The following is a 20,615-nucleotide window of genomic DNA, read 5'->3' on the forward strand; positions in this document are numbered from 1 at the left end:
TTTTTTATGTTGTCAAAACACTATTTGTGGTATCCCCTATTAGAACTTCGTGATATAGGCCTACTACAGAATGACAATATCACAATAGTCATTTTATTAGTTTGTTCTTCACAGACCACTCAGTGCAGTAACACAACATGTAGAGAGACACATGGTTCTATTTTCGCTTTCCTGTCAATCTAAGTCTCCTGCTTTGTCATCATCAGCATCTTCGTCATCAGACCAGCCAACTGCAGCATCTTGTATAAAATCTTGATAATGTGCGGAGTGTTTTTTGTTGGTAATGAAGGTGTCGATAGTAACCAAGAAACCACAACACAGAAGCAATGTGAGCACAGCATCCAACAACACTTGCGCCAAATTTACACTGGCAATACCAAGATCCAACTGTAGGTATATTATACTGTATCCATAGAGTGTGTATCTTGGACGATGTATGTCGGCTCTGAATTAAAACTCTTATTCATCTGAACATTCTCTGTGTGAGAACAACTTGTAAAGGCCTAGTTCATCTGTATGTTCAGCTGTATAAGAGGTCGCCAGTTTCAGCTGATATATGCCCAAGGTCAGTTGTTTAAGTTCTTCAAGTGTTAAACGAGAGAAGTCTGTCAAAGTGTCAGCAGTCATTTCTTGCCAAATAACCCTTTTTCTTAACCACTTCTCTGCAGTCACCCGGTGTTGCAACTCATTGGGATGGAAGTGCAATGCTAACATTCTTTCTCCAATTATTTTTGCACTTTCATCATCTTCCATTATTCGAGGAGGCCTAAATGCATTGCAGATGCTACTTACAATTTTGACATAGTCTCCTATGTATGGCACTTGAGAATTGGGCATGACGTGGCCTAGTGCTAGAAAAGTTTTTAGTAAACCATTTGAGACTTCTGCTACCCATATCACTGATGTAACTAATCTCGACTCATTAGCCTCTTGTGTAGTATGTTGACTTTATTTCTGTAGGAAATGTGGCATCTTTACTATTAGATTCAAGTCTTCCAAAAGATTCACACTGTCTCTGAATCCTCTATCTACGATGATGACATCATCCTCATTAAGCCAACGTTTTAAACCCTATGCTTGTTGTCACATATGCGCTGTGATAATAGAGGCATCGTTGTTCTTCCCAAAGGGATGGGTTTCATTTTCACTATGAGCGCTGTGGAGTACTATGGCCATTTTTGCAAATGTTAACGCTTATCCACTCCTACACAACATACTTAAAAATCATTTTCGTACTCCGTTGCGCTATATACGTAATAACTTAGTAAATGTCGAAAAACAACCCCTTTTCAAGGATTTTCTTGCAACAAGCCTCCTTCCACAAATATTTTCCTATAAACCATTCTGCACTGTATGAAAATGCTTATTATTTTTTGACGTTTTATTAGTTTCTTATAGATTGCTCATATAGGCCAGATTCAGTCCGAACAGCTACTTTAAAAACGACCCCCCGCGGGGGCCGATTTCGGCCCTTTTCGCCACCCCTCCTGTAAAAGGATTTTTTTCCCTCGTTAATATATGCTTTTTACGACGTAGTTAAAACTATGAAATCACATTTGCTTTTGGACTTATACTTTAATCACCCTCTTAAACTTCGCGGATAAATGTAGTGAATAAATTGCGACTGTTGCCAAAGTCAGTAACAAAATACCTATCTATAGTTTAAAAAGCCTCTACGTTGTCTTCACCGAGAATAGTAAGCTGAGCACGTGCTCACTCTTGCCACTTGTTACACAGTATTTCGTCCGTGGAATTTAATAATTTTGTAATAATTCTCCCTGTGATATATTCGTATCGTGCTCCTTTAGCTGGAGTCATTCATTTCTTACGTGGAGAACTGGTATCGTATAAGGGATCAGTAAATTAACGCAATTTAGTACATAAATTCTGCTGCTTTTATGCATCGTGCATGTTCCACTTAAATCCTCGGTGTGACCTATGTGATTCGCACAAATGCAACATATTAATTTAACAAATAAATAATTCAAGCTTTCCAACCATCGCGGGTAATAAACCCAGGTTAGTCTTAGTCCTTACCTCAGTAACTTTTATATTCCTTATTTCTAACGTTTATAATGTGTCTTGAATATTTTATCGGTATGAATGTTAAACATAATTATGCTGTTTCAAGTTTCGTACCACCGTCCAAACTGCTACATCATGACAATGTTAAAGTAATTTGTCTTCGCTGTCACGTCACCTACGCTCTATTATACCTTACAGTGTTTAATGTGTCTATACCTAGGTAGTAATAACTATATGTTCAGTAAGTTGGTCCTTTTGTAATTACATATGATTGTTGCTCAGGTGTGCTTAAAATATTTGCATATGCTACAAAAAAAAAAAAAGTTTGTCGTATATAAGATAAAATCTTAACTTACTTTTCTCATATGTATTTCCTTCGTAAGAACGTATTCATGATTAACATTCTTTAATATTAGAGATCTTAAACATTTAATATGTGTGTTAGTCAGTCCACGGTAAATTTAACAGTCTCTGCCACGAATCAAATTTATAAGTAGATACCGTTGATGAGTCGTGTTTGTAAGCGCTACTAAAGCCATTATTTACTGAAAAAGTATTACTCTAACTCACGTGATGTCTTCTTAATACATAGTAAAAGTAAATAACAAGAGTACTCTGGTGTTTGCTCGAATTTATGTATGTTTATAACATTTTAAACTGAACATTAAAGTGGGTACGTTAGCAAGGCATATCTCTATTTCATAGTTAATGTATTATAGTGAGTCGAAATTTGCTTTGTATTGTTTCATTGCGATGTCGTGATTTCATTGAAAGCAATTGAAACTAATAATAATTCGGGGATTTTTATATATTCTGAGCCTTGATTACTCCATCGTAGTTGATATAGTAAATTTCTGTACTACCACGCGACGCAACGTTGTTGCTATTTTGTCATTGGAGCCGATGTCTCTGGTTTAATAATCTTTCAATTAGTACTAATAATTTTGTTCCTTTCGCTTTGTATGTGATAGTGGAATTACTAAGCCCCTCAGTCGACTTGAATTATTATTGTTACAAATATTGTAAAGTACCGGCAGTCTCAAAGTTTTTGATGTTGTTGTTGTAAACTGGTAAATGGTCTTCCTGATATGGCCCTACATTCTATTGTAGAGTGGACTACTAGTGTTACAAGTGCATCGATTTACTTAAGACAATATTCATATTTTCTGTCTCTGTCGAATTTGGAAGTTCTTATACTGGATTTCTTAAACATACACACAACACCTAAGAACACTAGAGCGACCATATGCAGTAGTCTTGTTGTTAGGAAGAACTTTGTTAAATAATATTACGTTATTTTAAATATGTTATTGGAAAGTAGCCTATATTTTGAAATTATAGAAATTGTTTACGTGGCAAACGTATGGGAAATGGGAGGAAAGCTATTTTTATTCCGGTGTTCACAATAAAATATCAGAGTTGAATTTCCGAGTCTTAATGACTTATGATCTGTAAATTTGAATAAGGCTTCTCTAGTAGCGTTATTATTTTATTCTTGAATATAAATTATTTGGTTGGGGAAACTAAATTGTTAAGCGTGTACTGTGCTCCGAAATAGAATCTGCAACTCGAGATTTTTATTTCTTTTCTCATGTCTTCTTCTTTGCAGGTTACCGTAATATTCTTGAACGTCCTGATTGACTAAGTTCTCTGAATCGAAGGAGGTTACAGCACTGACTACAAAGCGTTAGTATGAACGTGCAGTATTCTTTTGTGAACATACCCTAATATAAGATATTCTTGAGAGCTACAATTAGTTATAACAACAAAAATATTTCTCCTAGGTGCCGAATCTTGTCGGCATTCAGGTAAAAAAAAAAACGTGTTGGCAAACATTACCACTAAGGAAGCCGCATTGCCAAATTTTACACTGAAACACTCCCGTGCTCGGATCTCCGTAACTGCTTTCTCCAAAGGCTGCACCTTCACTGGCAAGCGGGTTGGATTCAGACGAACGATAATCTCCACTATGTAAAACCTATTTTAGAAAATTGTCGCGTACTAGTCACCGAGTAAAGTGATTGTGGCTCGAATACGGATCCAACGTTCTTCGGTCACACATTTCTATTTGTTGCGCGCCGCTGATCATCCAAATCATGAAGACAGTATCGTCCCACTGAATATTCGGCACATTTTAATAAAATGTCCAGAACTCTCAGATGTCATAGAACGTTTATTATTAACTGATATTAGTCAGGTCGTGAGGAATAATCCTAGCTTTAGTGACCGTACTTTTGCATTTATTTCTGCAATTAAAATAGTTCTCTGAGATTTCTATTTTTATATATGTCTTACTACTATTGCTGTTTTTATATATTTTCCTACTATATATATATATTCATTGTTTAACCTTTTAGCTTTCACCCAACCTTTTGAATTGTTGAAAAGTTTTGTAGTTTTAATCTCTTATTTTATAGACTTTATTTGAGCTACACTACTTTGGAAATTGCATTCAAATATTTAATGTACAGCATTTATCGGTCATTCACCTTATCGTGAACAAGGACAAAAAAACCTGACTGCTGAAGCCCCATTAAACTCAAAAACTAAAGAAATGAAATTTTTGAGTTTTAAGTCCCACGGTTATGCCGGTTAGGCTAAAGGAGACGGTGATAATGAGAAATGAATGAAATGGTGGAATGAATACTGTAGGAGGAAACGGGAGAACCCCGAGAAAACCCACGCACACGGTGTTTGTCCACCACAAAGTTCACTTTGCGGGAGCAGGGTTTGAACCCGGGACCTCAAGCACCACAGGTAAACGCTCTACCACTGAGCCACCGCGGCCCCCTCAAAAGCTACAGAGTACTTCAAATCAACTAGAATAGCACCTTTAAATTACGAAATAATTTTGCTTTCGTTTTTCTTTTCTAGATATGGTTACTCGTCGTATAGTGTACATCACGAGAAGAATCGGAGGTATTTACTGACAACCATTAATATGGAGGCAGCACCAATTGAATTTGTATCTATAAAGACAGAGGTAGAAGACAAAAATTATGAAGAGGAAACAGCAGAGACTTGTTCAGATTTTAATGAAGAACAAGCGACCTCTGAAGATAAATGTTCCAAAGAAGAAAACAGTGATAAACCTGAAGCGGAGCACATAACGTCAACTGTGCAAATAAAAACGGAATATGGCGAATGCTTCTATGCTGAAGAAACTCTTAATGTTGGAAACAGTTCTCTAGATATTTTAGAGTCTCAACAGACTAGTGGTAGCAGTTCTCTAGATATTGCAGAGTCTCAGCAAAATAGTGATAACAGTTCTGCGAAAGATTCTAATCAGGAATCGGTGTTAAATAACGACGTTGAACCTTCATGTAGCCTTTCCACTGATACACCTACATCAACTACATTGGAAAACTATATGTACCAAAATCCTTACTCTTATTTATACTCCAGGTATGTATTTATATTTCAGCTGTTATTAAATTAAAACTTTCTTTGACGAAGAAAATGTTCGTATTTGGGTGGTCCTTAATTTTATCAACTTTGTAGAACATGCAAAATTGTACTATCGTAAAACAATATTTATTGAAAATTTTGGAAAATACGTATAAACATCTATCTCCGTTCGTTCCCGCCTTAAACAAAATGGAACTTTCTATGTGGAATTCTTAATCGTTTGTCAGAGTAGCTTATATGTTATTAGGCAAAAAAAATGCTTAACCCCTTGCGTTTCAGGTGTCATTTTCCAATGTGCATGCTGTAACACCAGGTTTTCATTAACTTAAAAGACAGTTACATTAGGCATAGTTATTGTGCAAGCGCGAGAAAGCATTCATATTACTGAAAAAGAATATATATCTGCATTGTGGAACATTTGAACTGAAAAAGGGAAATTTGGTGTTCTGAAGAAATTTCATTCTGTTCAAGTTGGGAACACTGACCGGAGATCTTTGTTATTATTGCAATCTCAAAATACGGTATCGAAGTTGCCCCTTGTTTATCGTAAAAAATAAATACATGGCTCCCGTAGGTCTCTCATCTACTAAGACATAACATTTTGTTCTTTTCTGTTAGTAAGATGCTGTCATCTAAGGCGAACTAACAAGCCTTGCATTCACTAAAAAAATTCATCATCTCAAGCACTAATGCAATCCTTAATAAAGAATACGTTTACATGACATCCTTATGGATGTCACTGGTATTTTGCAACGGAGTATTTAATGATAGCCACATGGATGTCACTGAAATGCAAGGGTTTATAGCACGTCTAGCCATAAGAGTATGTTTAACCATGTTTCGTAGATTTTTTTAATTTTTTTTTTTATTTTTAATATCCGATTTAATACATTGTTATTTAGCCAAGTTTTAAAGTCTTAAAAAAGCTAATCTGATAAAGAAAACAACGTTCACTTACTTAAATGCAATCAGGTACACCTATATTATTTTTACAGATTTTACATCTCTTGAATGTGATATTTGGTACATGTGATGCGGATAGTACAGTACTTTTAATGTGCTATTGTGTGGAATTGTCAATGTGAAAAGTTATTAGTACAAAATTTTTTATTTGATCGTGTCATTGACTTCAAATACAGGTTGATTTAGTTTTATAAACAATACAAGGTAAATCCAAAAATAACATTGTTAGAAATCGTTAACCGTTCGAAAACTAAGTACCCACGTGGTAATAGCAGCTGATGTCTAATTAAAATTAGAAAACGTAGGAAGAATAACTTCATATATATATTTTCAATACAAATATTTAGTTTGCATAAATTTTCGTAAATAGAAGAAAGAATGCAGTATTTAGCTTTCTGATGGAGCGGTGGTTACTAATAAAATCTGTATTGTAGCCAAAATCATACTAGTGCATAGTATTCATGATATATTTAACATTCCTGGATTTTTATTTGATGTCAATATAAATTTCAGAGGGAAAATTGAAGTGCAGCAAGTGAACGTCAGCAGATCCATCCATAAAACAAAAAAGAGAATCAGACGGCACATATCTCGGAAATACTATCTCAGATATTTTGTGAAACTTTGAACGGTAAATTGTTGTAATACAATGGCAAAGTCAGCAACATTTTGAATCCTAAAATCAAATATGAATGGTGCTGAAACCATGAGGAGCCTCACTTATTTTGTCATGTCGAAGACAAATGTAACAGTTCAGGAAGCTTTTATTTCTTTAGATGATGTCGCTCCAACCACAAGCCTTTCCGTCCAGTTTTGTCCCAATTTTGTGCATTAATGTTACTAATTAACTCATATATTGTATGTATGTTTCTTTTCTAGAAAAATATTCGTATGCTTGCTCAATTCAGAATGTTAAAATAATTTTTATCAATATAAGGATGTGTCAACTCGTAATCAGTTTTCGTTGCGATATGAATTTTCAGATATAATTTCACAAGTAGGCTACTAGTAACCAACAAATGTTTATATTTTCAATTTTCAAAACAAAATTGTTGTCGTAAACCTTCCCATAATATGTTTTAAGAACTATAACACGCATATTGTGCTATTTCCATATTTCCTGCTATACCCTCTTTTATCAAAATAGACCCATTTTAATTAAATTCAATATGGCGTGGAGAATTCATGTTGTTTGTAGGTCAAAATATATAGTGAAGAGATTATAGTTTCATCATAATTTTAAACTTACTTACAAAAGATGTACAAACATAGATTTCAGCTACCAACTATATAACTAGAACACTATTCGCTGCACTCAGTCGATACGAATTTTCTTATTAGCTAATAGTCACAAGTGACCATTTGTCTTTTGTGACAAGAAAAATGTCACGACTTTTTTGTAATTCTATACCTTACTGTAGACCCTAATATTTCTTTGCAAATAAGATTTTGTGGAAGAGGTAAAGGCACAAATAAAAGCTTTTTTGTCTTATTAAGCTCTTGCTCGAAAGAAAATGAAGAAATACAGCAGATTGTATTATAGGACGACTAAGCAATAGGGCCATATGTAAAATTTCATGACTTGCTCGTCGCACTGTTACAACTATTTTCCTTCGTTGGCCGTCTTCAAGTAAACCGTCCTTTATGACGTATCTGACAATTTCATTAATTCACAAATAAATCAGTCATTTACTAGAACTAAAATCCAGGGGACAGCATGGACCTAGAAAGTGGAATTCATTGTATGTAGGTAACAAAGTATCACTCATGTTACATATGTCTTAATATACCATTATTTCATACATATAATGTGCTATGTATCTGGATTTCGTAATGATAATTAAATGCATACTGCCGAATTTAGCGAAATTCAGCTTGCTTATATTAACTTTTTTTTTCAATTTCATTCTTATATGAATTTATGGTCAAATTTCACTATTATAGATAATCGAATTTTAAATTTTCATTCATTTCGCTGGGCTGTATTGTCAAGCAGTTACCGACAACGGAACCTGTCATGGGTTCGAATTTCGCTTAAGTTCTGAATATTCTTATTGTTTCCGTTAGCCTAGGGGACAGAAATAGGAGCTGTAAAACTCAAAAATTAATTCTGAAAAATTCTTTTATTCTAATTGTTTACATTCAGAACTTGGTTTTATTTTCAGATTCCAGACTCATTTAGCAAGACAAGATATCGGATTTCCCAGTACAGCAAAAATGAAGAAGAGATTTGATTGTCACTTATGTGGGAAAACATTATCAGATGCTGCTTGTTTGAGGAAACATCTTATAGTTCATTCTGGCATAAAACCTTATCAATGTGATCAATGTGATAAATCATTTTCCGATCCTCTCTATTTAAAAAGACACACTTGGGTTCATAAAGATACTAAGCCTTTTCCATGCAACTTTTGCGAGAGCGCGTTTTCAACAAAAGGTTCGCTGGAGCGTCATGAACGAATTCACACAGGAGACAAAGCACATGTGTGTAATATGTGCGGTAAAGGGTTTTCAGATGGAGGAAATTTTAAAAAGCATCTTAGAACCCATACTGGAGAGAAACCTTATTGTTGTTTGTACTGTGGAACGGGGTTTTCTGACTCCGATAAACTTAAAAGCCATGTTCGTACTCACACTGGTGAGAAACCGTATGCTTGTAGCTATTGCCCAAAGAAATTCGCTAGAAAAGATTGCCTTGGAAGGCACGAAAGAACACACACTGGTAGTAAGCCATACACGTGTGATTATTGTTCGAAAAGCTTTGCTCAAAGACCCAACTTTAAAAAACATATACAAACTCACATGAAAGTGAAGGAAGTTACTATATGGGATTCATAAAAGAAACAACAGATACTTCAGGCTCTTACAATCAAGTGGCTTCTTTTCCATATGCTTCGTTACTTCAGTCGTGAAGTATAACTTCAATGTAAACACGCTCATTTGATACTAATATTCGTCATAAAATACAGAATGAAAGTACTAAAGAGCGGCTAACTTCGTGATTACCTTTGTTTAGGAAAACTGAAATATACCTTGCTGCTGCTTGAAATTACTTTCTAGCATGGAGGCACAGTGGTATAGCGTTCATCTCTGGTGCATGGGATATTGGCCGGTGGATATTTATATTGAGGTCGCCGTTATGATTTATACAGTGTTAGATCAAATTTAGTAACGCGTCTTTAGATATATATATATATAACGTAAAAGAAATGGAAAAGTCAGTGATATTGAATTTTCCGTATATTGTGACTTGCATTGACTTGGAAGTTTTAAGTGCCTCTTTCGTGGCTCTAGTGATTTCCAGGTGTGCGGTGCCTGTCTAAAATACGAACACTGGTACGAATCTCACTCCAACTGGAAGGTTCAGCTTCAAACAAATCGCTGCTGACAGTCATTAAACTTCAGCCAATCGGAAATTTGGTTGATGAAGTGGAATAAAGTTGCATATCCTATATCTTCTCTGTCAGAGTTTAAAGCCTTTCCAATCTTTATCCCACTGCGTAAATGCCTTACTGGTGAAACTTGGATCTACAACATTTCTTTCGTTTAGTTCAAATTAAACGTAATACTGCTTGAATTAAGGAAAATAGCTTTAAATGAAAGGCTTCTCAGTGGTTAAATGAAAAGTGCAAATATTTCTGTAGTTTCCGTTCCGAATGCGACCTTTGATGAGGCATGCGTTTAATGAGCACCGTTTTAATTTTTGCAGATCTGTAGGAGTTGAGCATACAGTTGGACTGTTCAAATACAATCATCGGCAGAGACCTCTATGCAGTACGAAAGGTGCAAAAGCTTTGGGGATAATTCTCCATGTGCTCCATATCATCAATGAAGGCTGAAATGTAACTAGCTGCGGCCTCTTACCCGTCAGCATTATTTTTTTTTTACCATAATTGCCACAGGTCCGCAAAATAGTATCTCTACACCAGTATCACACAAACACACACACACAAAAAAAGTAGTTTACCCAAGCGGAAAAGAAACTCGTGTGAACGTTAAGTCTGCATTCATGCAAGACATTGTTGTCCATTTGGTGGGAATTCACATGCCATCCAGTGATTCGTAATATCAACAAGACCACTTGTACCCGTGAGGTGTTCGAATCCTGTTCGGTGCGCTGTTTTATTCTATATTATCACATTGGAATTCGAACCAAGACCATGAATTACTCAGTGATCAGATCTTTCAATAGCGCGAACGTACTAAGAATCACCATGTGAATAACTGTATGAAATACCGGTATGATTTTCATTCAGTTATTCACATTGAAGCATTAACATCACAAATTTAACATGCAAGCAACTTATAACTAACCATGCAATTAAAAAGGAACACTTTCTTTAAGTAAATTCAATTTAGTTTAACATGTATCTTTTTCGGGTTGTCTTAGTGACATTTGTTTTACTGCCCTCTTTACTGTTCACAAATACATATGTTTTACATTTCACAATATTATAGACATTTTAATATTAATTTTCACTTCAAACCTGTATTTATGAATAGCAGTCGTTTATTCCATGGTAAAGAAATAAATCTACACAACACGCACACGGACGATTACGGTCACGGACGCGAAATTCGCACTGTAAATCATCGATTCACGTATTTAACAAACTAGTGATCGCTATAAAACTATAAACAAGTTTAGTATTAATTCAACTTCATCTGATGTTTTTCTCTTCACTAATTTTACGTAATATCTGCAGTATGTTGAAATGTTTGTTCCTCTGGTTTGCGTGTTATTCAGAATGAATTCATGACTTCGATTGTATTTTTCCGCCACTGCTAAAGTGCTACATCATACATCATGTACACGTGATATTACTAATTCACTAATTATATGTATTTCCTCGTACTTGGTGAATCAATATTGAAGGAATAAGTAGCTGATTTTAATATTTTTATAGTCATATTACGATGATTGAAGATTTACAAGGACTGCTTTTTCACAAAAACATTCTAGTCCTCCGCAAGTTCACTCACGGTTTGTGGATGCATACTTTTACCAAATTAAGATGTTATTTTGCACCAGATCTACTCACACTTATACAAATTCACACAAGTTCAACCACAGATTATACGAAACAGACTATCTTGTAGTTCACCAGAAGATGTCCTCATTCCTTACTGGTTTGCGATTTATTTTATTTTTTTTTTATTTTATTTATTTATTATTATTATTTTTTTGTTGCATATAACAGGGTTACGCACTTACATATGACAGCCGACAAGTCGATGATTCTCTGCAAAGAATCATCAGTATCCTAGAAATTTATGAATTGTAATCTTCTCCAATGTTCTTGAACGTTACATCTCGACGAAAATAACTAAAATCACCGAAACGTGAAACACGAGTTCGGAAAACGCAAAATGGGCTATTTACGTATACGAAATGGGCCTTTTCATTTAAAAGTTTGTGAATTTTTTTGTGCTAATGTTGTTAATTCTTTTCTTGAACACTGTTCAACATTTAAACAAATACTAATAAATATAATTAAACAAATAACATCACACTAAACATTTTTATACCATTTTGTTTGTGCTTAACTCTGGCCTTTTCTTTTTTTCTTACATAAAACACGAAATTAAAATTACTCAATATTATATTTAAAAACAAACAAAATGATAACTTCATATAAAAATTCACAGCTAAACATTAAATTATAACTGATTAACATATTTTATTTTCCCTTTCTAAAGTCTCATGACTACATTAGACATTACTCTACGACATACAAAATATTAATAACAAGAAATATAGTTAAATATATGTATATATATTTTCACATTATAACAGAATATTTTCTACGAACTATAACTTCCACTTCGTGGAATATATTCATATTCAATAACATCAACACAAAATTCTATTTATATATAATATACAAAAATATATATTTCATTTTGTCGAGATTTGATTTGAAAGATTTCGGCGCATTTGAGGCTCACAACTAAACTTTTACAGAGTAATAATTCAGTTGTACTTCTCTCTGACCATTCAACAAGGCCTGCCTTGCAAAATTTTAAGGTATCTACTCGCTTTAAAATCATTTATTACCCAACTCTGAGATGAGTGTGAATGACGGAACATAAGGTTAAAGACTTAAAATAATAAAGATGGGGATTTTAAGAAAATAGACTCTACCGGGCTTTACAAAGTATAATATTACCCAATAGTGGTAGGGAACCTCATCTCAATGTCTTAGCATATAGCTTGACTGATTTTTCCATTACTCAGGAAAACGATATCAACGGCCATCTGGATTTCGCATAGCTGGTCACATATGCCTACTCAAATAACTTTAAAAACTTGACATGCTGTCTATCTCTCACTTTTTCTTTTTTTACCATGATGTTATTTAGCCTAAATACACTTATACAACAAAATATAAGGATTTTACAGATTAATCAATACAAATTCCAACAAGTCAAATGAATATAAATTTTTGCAATACAACAAATTCAAATATTGATCGATATCCAATAGCATTTCTAAAATTTTAATTACTCTTCTATCATTAACACGTGACTTTACGTTTTGGGATAAACATACAGGTATTACGGTTAATGCATTGCAAGTAACAATTTCAACATTATTTTCCAAATCTGAATCTTTAAACTCATTTGAAATTACATTGTGATACTTTTCTGAACTATGTTTAACTGCTAAATTAAGCCAAATTTTCTACTTAATGAATCTAACAACTTAAAAATTTTGTCAAACCTTTATACGGTTCAAAAAAAGAAATTTTAATTTTCTAATAATTTTCATAAATTTTATACATGGCTAAGGTCAAATTTCCAAAATGTACACAACCCGGCTTTTTCTTTGCAAACATTTTTTTTTATCCTATTCCCATTCTTGGTTTCTCGAACGCAACAGGAATTTTGAATTTCGTTCCAAAATACTTAATAAACATTTTCTCGTAATTAACTCTGTGTTTTCTGCTACAAATATTTACTTTGATAAACACTGACTTCGCATACGCATATGATTTTTTACCGTCAACAATGACGACACCAAATTGTATACTGGCAGACATTTCAGCTTTCGACTTACCACATTGCTTTTCTATCGTTTTTTAATATTTCGTTTTTTGTCGGATTTCTTGCATTTCTCGGAACGCCTTTCTGCGTTCACTACTTTTTCCAAATTTAACATTTTAAACTAAATTATCACATTTAAAAAGATTTATCTAAAAATTACAAATTTTATACCCAAAATATTATAATGGCAACAAGTCACTTTTATGCTTTACGCTCACTTATCTCTACTATTTTACTTTCCAATGATCCACGCAAGGTTTGCATTTCTTCTTTATTGAACTTAATTGCGTCCAGCAGTAACCTAACATCACTTTGATCTATTTTGTTACACTTAAACAAAAGAATTTTACACTGGCAATTTATATAGGCACACAGTTACTTTAATGATTCCGTTGTCACGCTCTGAAGTCATTGCTACTGATTATTAACTAACAGTACAGTGTTTGTGTCTCAGTTCGGGCGCCATTTTTGTAACCGTGAGGGGTTCGGATCCTGTTCGGTGTGCTGTTTTATTCTATATTATCACATTGGAATTCGAACCAAGACCATGAATTACTCAGTGATCAGATCCTTCAATAGCGCGAACGTACTAAGAATCACAATGTGAATAACTGTATGAAATACCGGTATGATTTTCATTCAGTTATTCGCATTGAAGCACTAACATCACAAATTTAACATGCAAGCAACTTATAACTAACCATGCAATTAAAAAGGAACACTTTCATTAAGTAAATTCAATTTAGTTTAACATGTATTTTTTTCGGGCTCTCTTAGTAACATTTGTTTTACTGCCCTCTTTACTGTTCACAAATACATATGCTTTACATTTCACAATATTATAGACATTTTAATATTAATTTTCACTTCAAACCTGTATTTATGAATAGCAGTCGTTTATCCCATGGTAAAGAAATAAATCTACACAACACGCACACGGACGATTACGGTTACGGACGCGAAATTCGCACTGTAAATCGTCGATTCACATATTTAAAAAACTTTAGTAATCACTATAAAACTATAAACAAGTTTAGTATTAATTCAACTTCATCTGATGTTTTTCTCTTCACTAATTTTACGTAATATCTGCAGTATGTTGAAATGTTTGTTCCTCTGGTTTGCGTGTTATTCAGAATGAATGCATGACTTTTCGATTGTATTCTTCCGCCACTGCTAAACTGCTACGTCATACATCATGTACACGTGATATTACTAATTCACTAATTATATGTATTTCCTCATACTTGGTGAATCAATATTGAAGGAATAAGTAGCTGATTTTAATATTTCTATAATTATATTACGATGGTTGAAGATTTACAAGGACTACGTTTTCACAAAAACATTCTAGTCCTCAGCAAGTTTACTCACTGTTTGTGGATGCATACTTTTACCAAATTAAGATGTGATTTTGCACCGGAAGATCTACTCACACTAATAGAAATTCACACAAATTCAACCACAGATTATACGAAAGAAACTATCTTGTAGTTCATTCCTTACTGGTTTGCGATTTACAAACATTTATATACATATACATATATATAACAGGCTTGCACACTTACACACTAACAAAGTAGTTCTTCGAGAGCTATTAGTGAAGGCCTTATGTATCTAGATCGTTCAAGACATTACGCCTTCCGCCGATCATCTCTTCCATCCAATCTCATATATAATGTGTGTTCCATCCTTTGCCGACTACACGGAATTCAGCACTTCATTTGATACGTTCCTCGCCCAGAAACTAATACTGGAATTATACCATAAATGGATCAAGGAACTCTTTGAATGATGGAAGACGGTCGTGAATAATGATGAAAACTATATTGTTGATTAGTGTTACGAAATTATTAATATTACTGTTTCGTGGTTTGTGATTGAATGAAATGGTAATAGAACTTACGTATCGAGCAGATAGTTATTTGTCTTCAGCTATTTATCTTGTTACATCTTTTGTACTACTTCCATCCGGCGTAATAGCATTTTCCAATGTTGGAGGAGAAATTGCGTTGAAAGGTTAGCACATGCCAATGTTAGGAAAAGATGTAAAATAATTGTTTATGTATGATAGTTGTGGAAAATCTCGAATTACGGTTGCTAAAAAATGGCACAGAACGAAGGATTAGATCTTGAAGTACAATGTTTCATTATTGTATTTACGTAGTTATTTGAGGGTGAGAAATATTTATGATTGTTATATTTACTTTCGGAAAAACTATATAACAGTAAAGAATGTTAACAGAGAATATTATCTGAGTCATAAGTGCTGCGAATTCTCAACTGTCTGAATTTAAATGCTATTAAATATGCATGAAGCCAGGTAAAAGTACAGTAGCCACAAAAATAGTCGGGTACTGTTTCCATTAGCACCAAATCGCCCAAAGGAAATTTAGTACGTTCGATAAATGAAATAAACGTAACCTGCACTAGATGGTGTTAAAATCTAAATTATTAACGGGTGTTTTTTTCTTTTAAAAAATTACTGGTATTTTACATATATAGAAAATGCATTGTTTCCTAGTTACGGAATTTGAATTCGATTTGTTACCTATACGCATTTGGTATCAAAATCATAGTATACTTCTGAACTATAGTAAACATATAATAATAATATTTTAATGTAGACATAGTCATAATACTATACTGTTTTACTACATTTATTCATTCGATATCAATCATCTGTTTACATATATAGATACCTTCCAATTTAATGGTAATACTTTGAAAAGGAAAAACGTCAAATGTCTCGGGCTCCGGATGTTAGTAGTGGTGTGTTAGAGCTAATCTGGTACTATGTGAGAAGCAGTAGAACGACAGTGCAGTGAACTGAGCAGACTGTGGTAGTGTAAACTGAGCGACCTCTCTGATTTTCGAAGTGGACATTGTTAACGCTCGGTTATGAGGTGCGAGCGTGACTCGCGAGAGACAAGACCCAAAGTAATAACGAACTACAAAACTCACGGCAAGACCACATCGGCAAGAGGAACCGTGATTACAAGAAACTCTTCAGTAATAGGTCCCGCCGAGCATAAAAGCTGATAGTCACTCGTAACCGTTGTGCGACAGCAGCGCAAGTGACAAGGGAACATAGGCAGCATATTCACAGCCTACGTCGACAGATTCGCCCCGTGTTACATGACAGACTTACGGGGTCCGGTAGCACGGGCGAAGCCCTGATAAGGGTCAAAAGACTTTAGCACCAAGCGAATGGTGCCACGGACATGGACCGCTGATGACTGGAAATGTTTGGTAAGTCATCACTGGTCGTATTTCAGACCACAAACCTTGTTAATTTGGCGAATACTCAAAGAAGTGTATGATCTGAAGTGTAACCGCCCAACTACGAAACATGAGTGTAGCTCTGTGATTCTGTGGCAGCAATATCCTGATTTTCATGTGGTCTTGTGCTGACGCTTACTGGTTTCGTTACTGCCTGTGATTTTATCACTATTTTAAGGGACCGTGTGCTATCGTCTAGAAATTCCTGTTCTATACACCATATTGCATGATAGTAATATACCCATTCACACAGGTAAAGCTGTTCTGACATGGTTTGAGAAACATCAGTATTTCCGCTTGCATCCTCTTTCACGGAACTGAGTGGTGCACTGCAGCGGAATTTGTGTAATATTCCCTTTGATACCATTCAGGACTTTTATAACTACATTCCACGTTGCATTAGAATTGTTCTTAGGACGAAAGGTAGTCCAAAGCCATGTTAATCTAGTATGTTGCACCTTTTTAGGTGTATCTATTAAATTGATAAGTATATATAAATTACGCTCGCGAACTCTACTGATTCATGGACCACAAACTATAAGCCAATTTTAGTCGTCATATTCTACCATAAATCCGACTAAACTTTATCAATTGTTTCTCCAGTAAGTTTTACAAATTGTTTAAATATGTAAGCTGCATGTGGAATTTACATATGATAAATAAATAGAATAATAAATACAAATCTGCTTGTACTTTAAACAAAAACAGCGGTTGTATTTCACTCAGGAAGTGCAAGACAAATGCACAATATACTACAGCTACTCAACAATTTCCATGTTCGGCAATGATTTGAAAAGCCCTGGTCGAGACGTAATTGGAAAGATTGTAGCTATTGTAATTGTATTATTAAAACTGATCACGATACTAATGTTACTAATTGTTATAATTCAGGGTTAGTGGTGTCAAACGATTTTAAATGCGTAGTGAATAGTGAGATCTTAATTTAAAATGTGTATTCTCTGCAAGTCTAAACTGAATTAATAGTGTAGAACGAATAGCAGTCAAATAAATTAGAATGTTTTAATCAAAATGAATTGAAATTTCCTTTACAAATTAGTGCTATTTTTGTAACAGATATATTTGTAAATAGAGTATTTACTCCTTATTTATTATTTTATAATTTAACTGATACGCAAATCAACTTTATTAAAAGTTTTCCTTGTAGTATTTATAATTTAACTGATACGCAAATCAACTGTATTAAAAGTTTTCCTTTAAGTATTTATAATTTAGTTGGGGTAGAGACTAGAAAAAATGCTTACTTATTGTAAAAGGAAAAGGCTTTAGTGCTTTATTTGCTCACCAAAAGTACACTTGATGGAAAATGTGTCAAATAAAGAGTAGAAAAGTTTAGATTAAGCTTGATATGGACATGTAGAGTGAGTGAAAGAAAATGCTTACCTAAGAAATCTCTACATATGAAGAAAGAGCAAGTCACGAAAAAGACCAAAAATATAACAGAAGAGAGTGCGTAAACAAAGAGAATAGCGAAGTTACCCAGGATGAAGAATGTTGAAATGAAAGAAGTTCCAGGATGAAGAATGGTAGAATAAAAGAAGTTTCAGGATGAAGAATGCTGGAATGAAAGAAGTACCACCTCGTAAGGTTCAAAGCCGGTAGGGTTTGAAATTGATTGAATTTAGCGTGATATCTTGGTGATGGAAAGTTAAAAGTACTTGATGTTTGACATGTATTTCTTGTGTATTGTTCGTGGGATTTTTAAACATATTAGATAATTTATCCTAATTTGTTATGTAATTTCTGTTAAAAGGACTATCTCAAACTTCAAACATTTAACACTTGCACTAGCAAAAGTTGACAATTCTTCAAAAGTATAAATTATTATGGCATCACGACCATTTTATATGGACTATAGAATTAACTGAACTGAAAGAACTTATATACAAATAAACATATTATGAATTCATAACCAGCCTACCAGTGAAATATCTTACATATATCCTCCGAGATTAAGATTAGATTTCTCGGATTTTGGAATCTATGACAATGTTAGTCATGTATGAGGTATGACATCCCTCGACGATTACACTGCCCAGGGACTGGGAAGGAACAAAAAATGGGGAAGAAAGCTTCATGGGAGCATTATGTTAGGTACCATTCCGGCATTTATCTGGTATGAACGAGGAAAACGCACGAAAAATCTCACTCAGGATGGCTGGCCTAAGAAATCTTTTAGACCTTTTCGACTAAGTGTCCCTAGCTGGGTATCATCCGAGAGATTACTTTGTATGTTAAAAATATTCTCAATCTCTTCCACTTCGTTAATTTCTCAACATTTTGAGAATTATGGATTTCCTGTTGGAACCACTTTGTTCTACAGTATGCCGTCTTCAAATAAAATCATTGAGAAAGACTAATTGTTACTGATCAATGTTTCGTTTTAAGATCATCAAATAGTTCCAATTTAAAGTGTATATAAGGATAAAATATACATAATATTTCCTTACTTTTAATGAGGTGTATTGATTAGATCTCAATATTAAAGAAAATTTTGTTAAGAAGAATAACTTTAGTTTCTAGTATAGGGCAGAAAGAAATTATCAAAGGTTAATCGCATACAAGTCAGATCAATACGGAAGAGATTATTTTACTACAAGAAAACTATCACGTTGATACAATTATAGATGATTATTTTGTCCCTTATTCTTTTGTCAAAAAAGGTTTTGAAAAATGTTACTTTGAAAAGTCGATAACATGTGAGTTTGAGATAAAACTGAAATCATATTTTTTTATGTATAATAAAATTCACTCTGGAGATTTTTTTTAAAAAAATAAAAATTCTGACTCTCTCAGCATATGAATGCAAGAGAAGCAGCTGTTCATATAATATTCTTAAGAATTCAGAGTAGAAACACTTATCTTTGAAAAATATTGTATATCATTCAAATCTCGTGTTAATTAAGGTATTCCATTTGCTACTTATCATTTAGAGCAGCGTTTCCCAACCTTTCTCAACTTGCGGCACACTACAAGTGTAACTTGAATTCTCGCGGCACACTCATATAGATATTATTATTATTATTATTTGTAAATATAAAATACAGTGGTATTTTTTTCTGTAATTACTGATATCCTTTTCACAGAGAAGAAAGCTCGATCACTGGTTTTCCCCCGCGGTAAACCATTATGCTTATTTTTTATTCTAATTTAAAACAGGAAAACAATTGCAATGAAATAAGAATGACTCAGATTTTTAAAAATACAGTTTCTTTTTCGAAAACTGTATCCAACTTTTCACTAAGAACGAATATCACTAAATAAGGAACGAACAAACAAATCTCTTTTACTTTCAAAACACAAATGTAGGTAATTTGTATGCATGTTTGCTTTGCAAAAGGATTGAATGATATTTTAAAATTTCAAGTTACGAAATAGTCTGCAACAATAAAGAAGAGATAGTTGTCATAACAATGATAACAAATACTTTTCCAACATTAAAAATGTGCAGAAAAGTAACACAGCATGAAACTTAAAATTGTAGATGTATAGTAGAGGTTCCTAGTAATGTGAAATACAAATATACATTTTTTCCAATGTCTTGCAATTCGATTGCTATAGAATTAATAATTTTGATTCGATCTCCTCGCGGCACACCGATTGGGAAACGCTGATTTAGAGTGATTTTCAACAAGAAATGGATAATCTCTAGGCGTTAGCTCCATCTCAGCTGTTTGAAAATGATTGTATTTTTGGAAGTAAATATGATTCGTTAAATCAGTTATTTATATACCTTCATGACTCAATCTTGTATTAACTTTCTGTACATTGTCTACATGATGTATAATTTGTTATAATAAAATAAATTTATATTATGTGATTTTTTATGATTTTCCTCATTACTCTATTGTCACAAAAACAATGTATATGTA

General features: G+C 33.7%; 1 protein-coding gene across 3 annotated transcripts in view; it reads left to right on the forward strand.

The window, feature by feature from the left end:
• LOC145662878 (uncharacterized) overlaps window positions 1-19,506 on the forward strand; it is a 29,701-nt gene extending 10,195 nt beyond the window's left edge. For 2 of the 3 annotated variants that reach the window (XM_081728841.1, XM_081728840.1), the window contains exons 2-3: window positions 4,900-5,430; window positions 8,562-19,506. In XM_081728841.1, the coding sequence (XP_081584967.1) occupies window positions 4,967-5,430; window positions 8,562-9,234 (1,137 nt within the window). In that variant the 5' untranslated portion in view covers window positions 4,900-4,966 and the 3' untranslated portion in view covers window positions 9,235-19,506. Of the gene's footprint in view, window positions 1-3,634; window positions 3,712-4,899; window positions 5,431-8,561 lie in introns of all 3 variants that reach the window. The other variant, XM_081728842.1, reaches the window with a different exon arrangement.
• The last annotated feature ends 1,109 nt before the right edge of the window (window positions 19,507-20,615 follow it).

This window comes from Thermobia domestica, chromosome 10 (assembly GCF_964235325.1).
Source record: "Thermobia domestica chromosome 10, izTheDome1.hap1.1, whole genome shotgun sequence".
NCBI classification, from domain to species: domain Eukaryota; kingdom Metazoa; phylum Arthropoda; class Insecta; order Zygentoma; family Lepismatidae; genus Thermobia; species Thermobia domestica.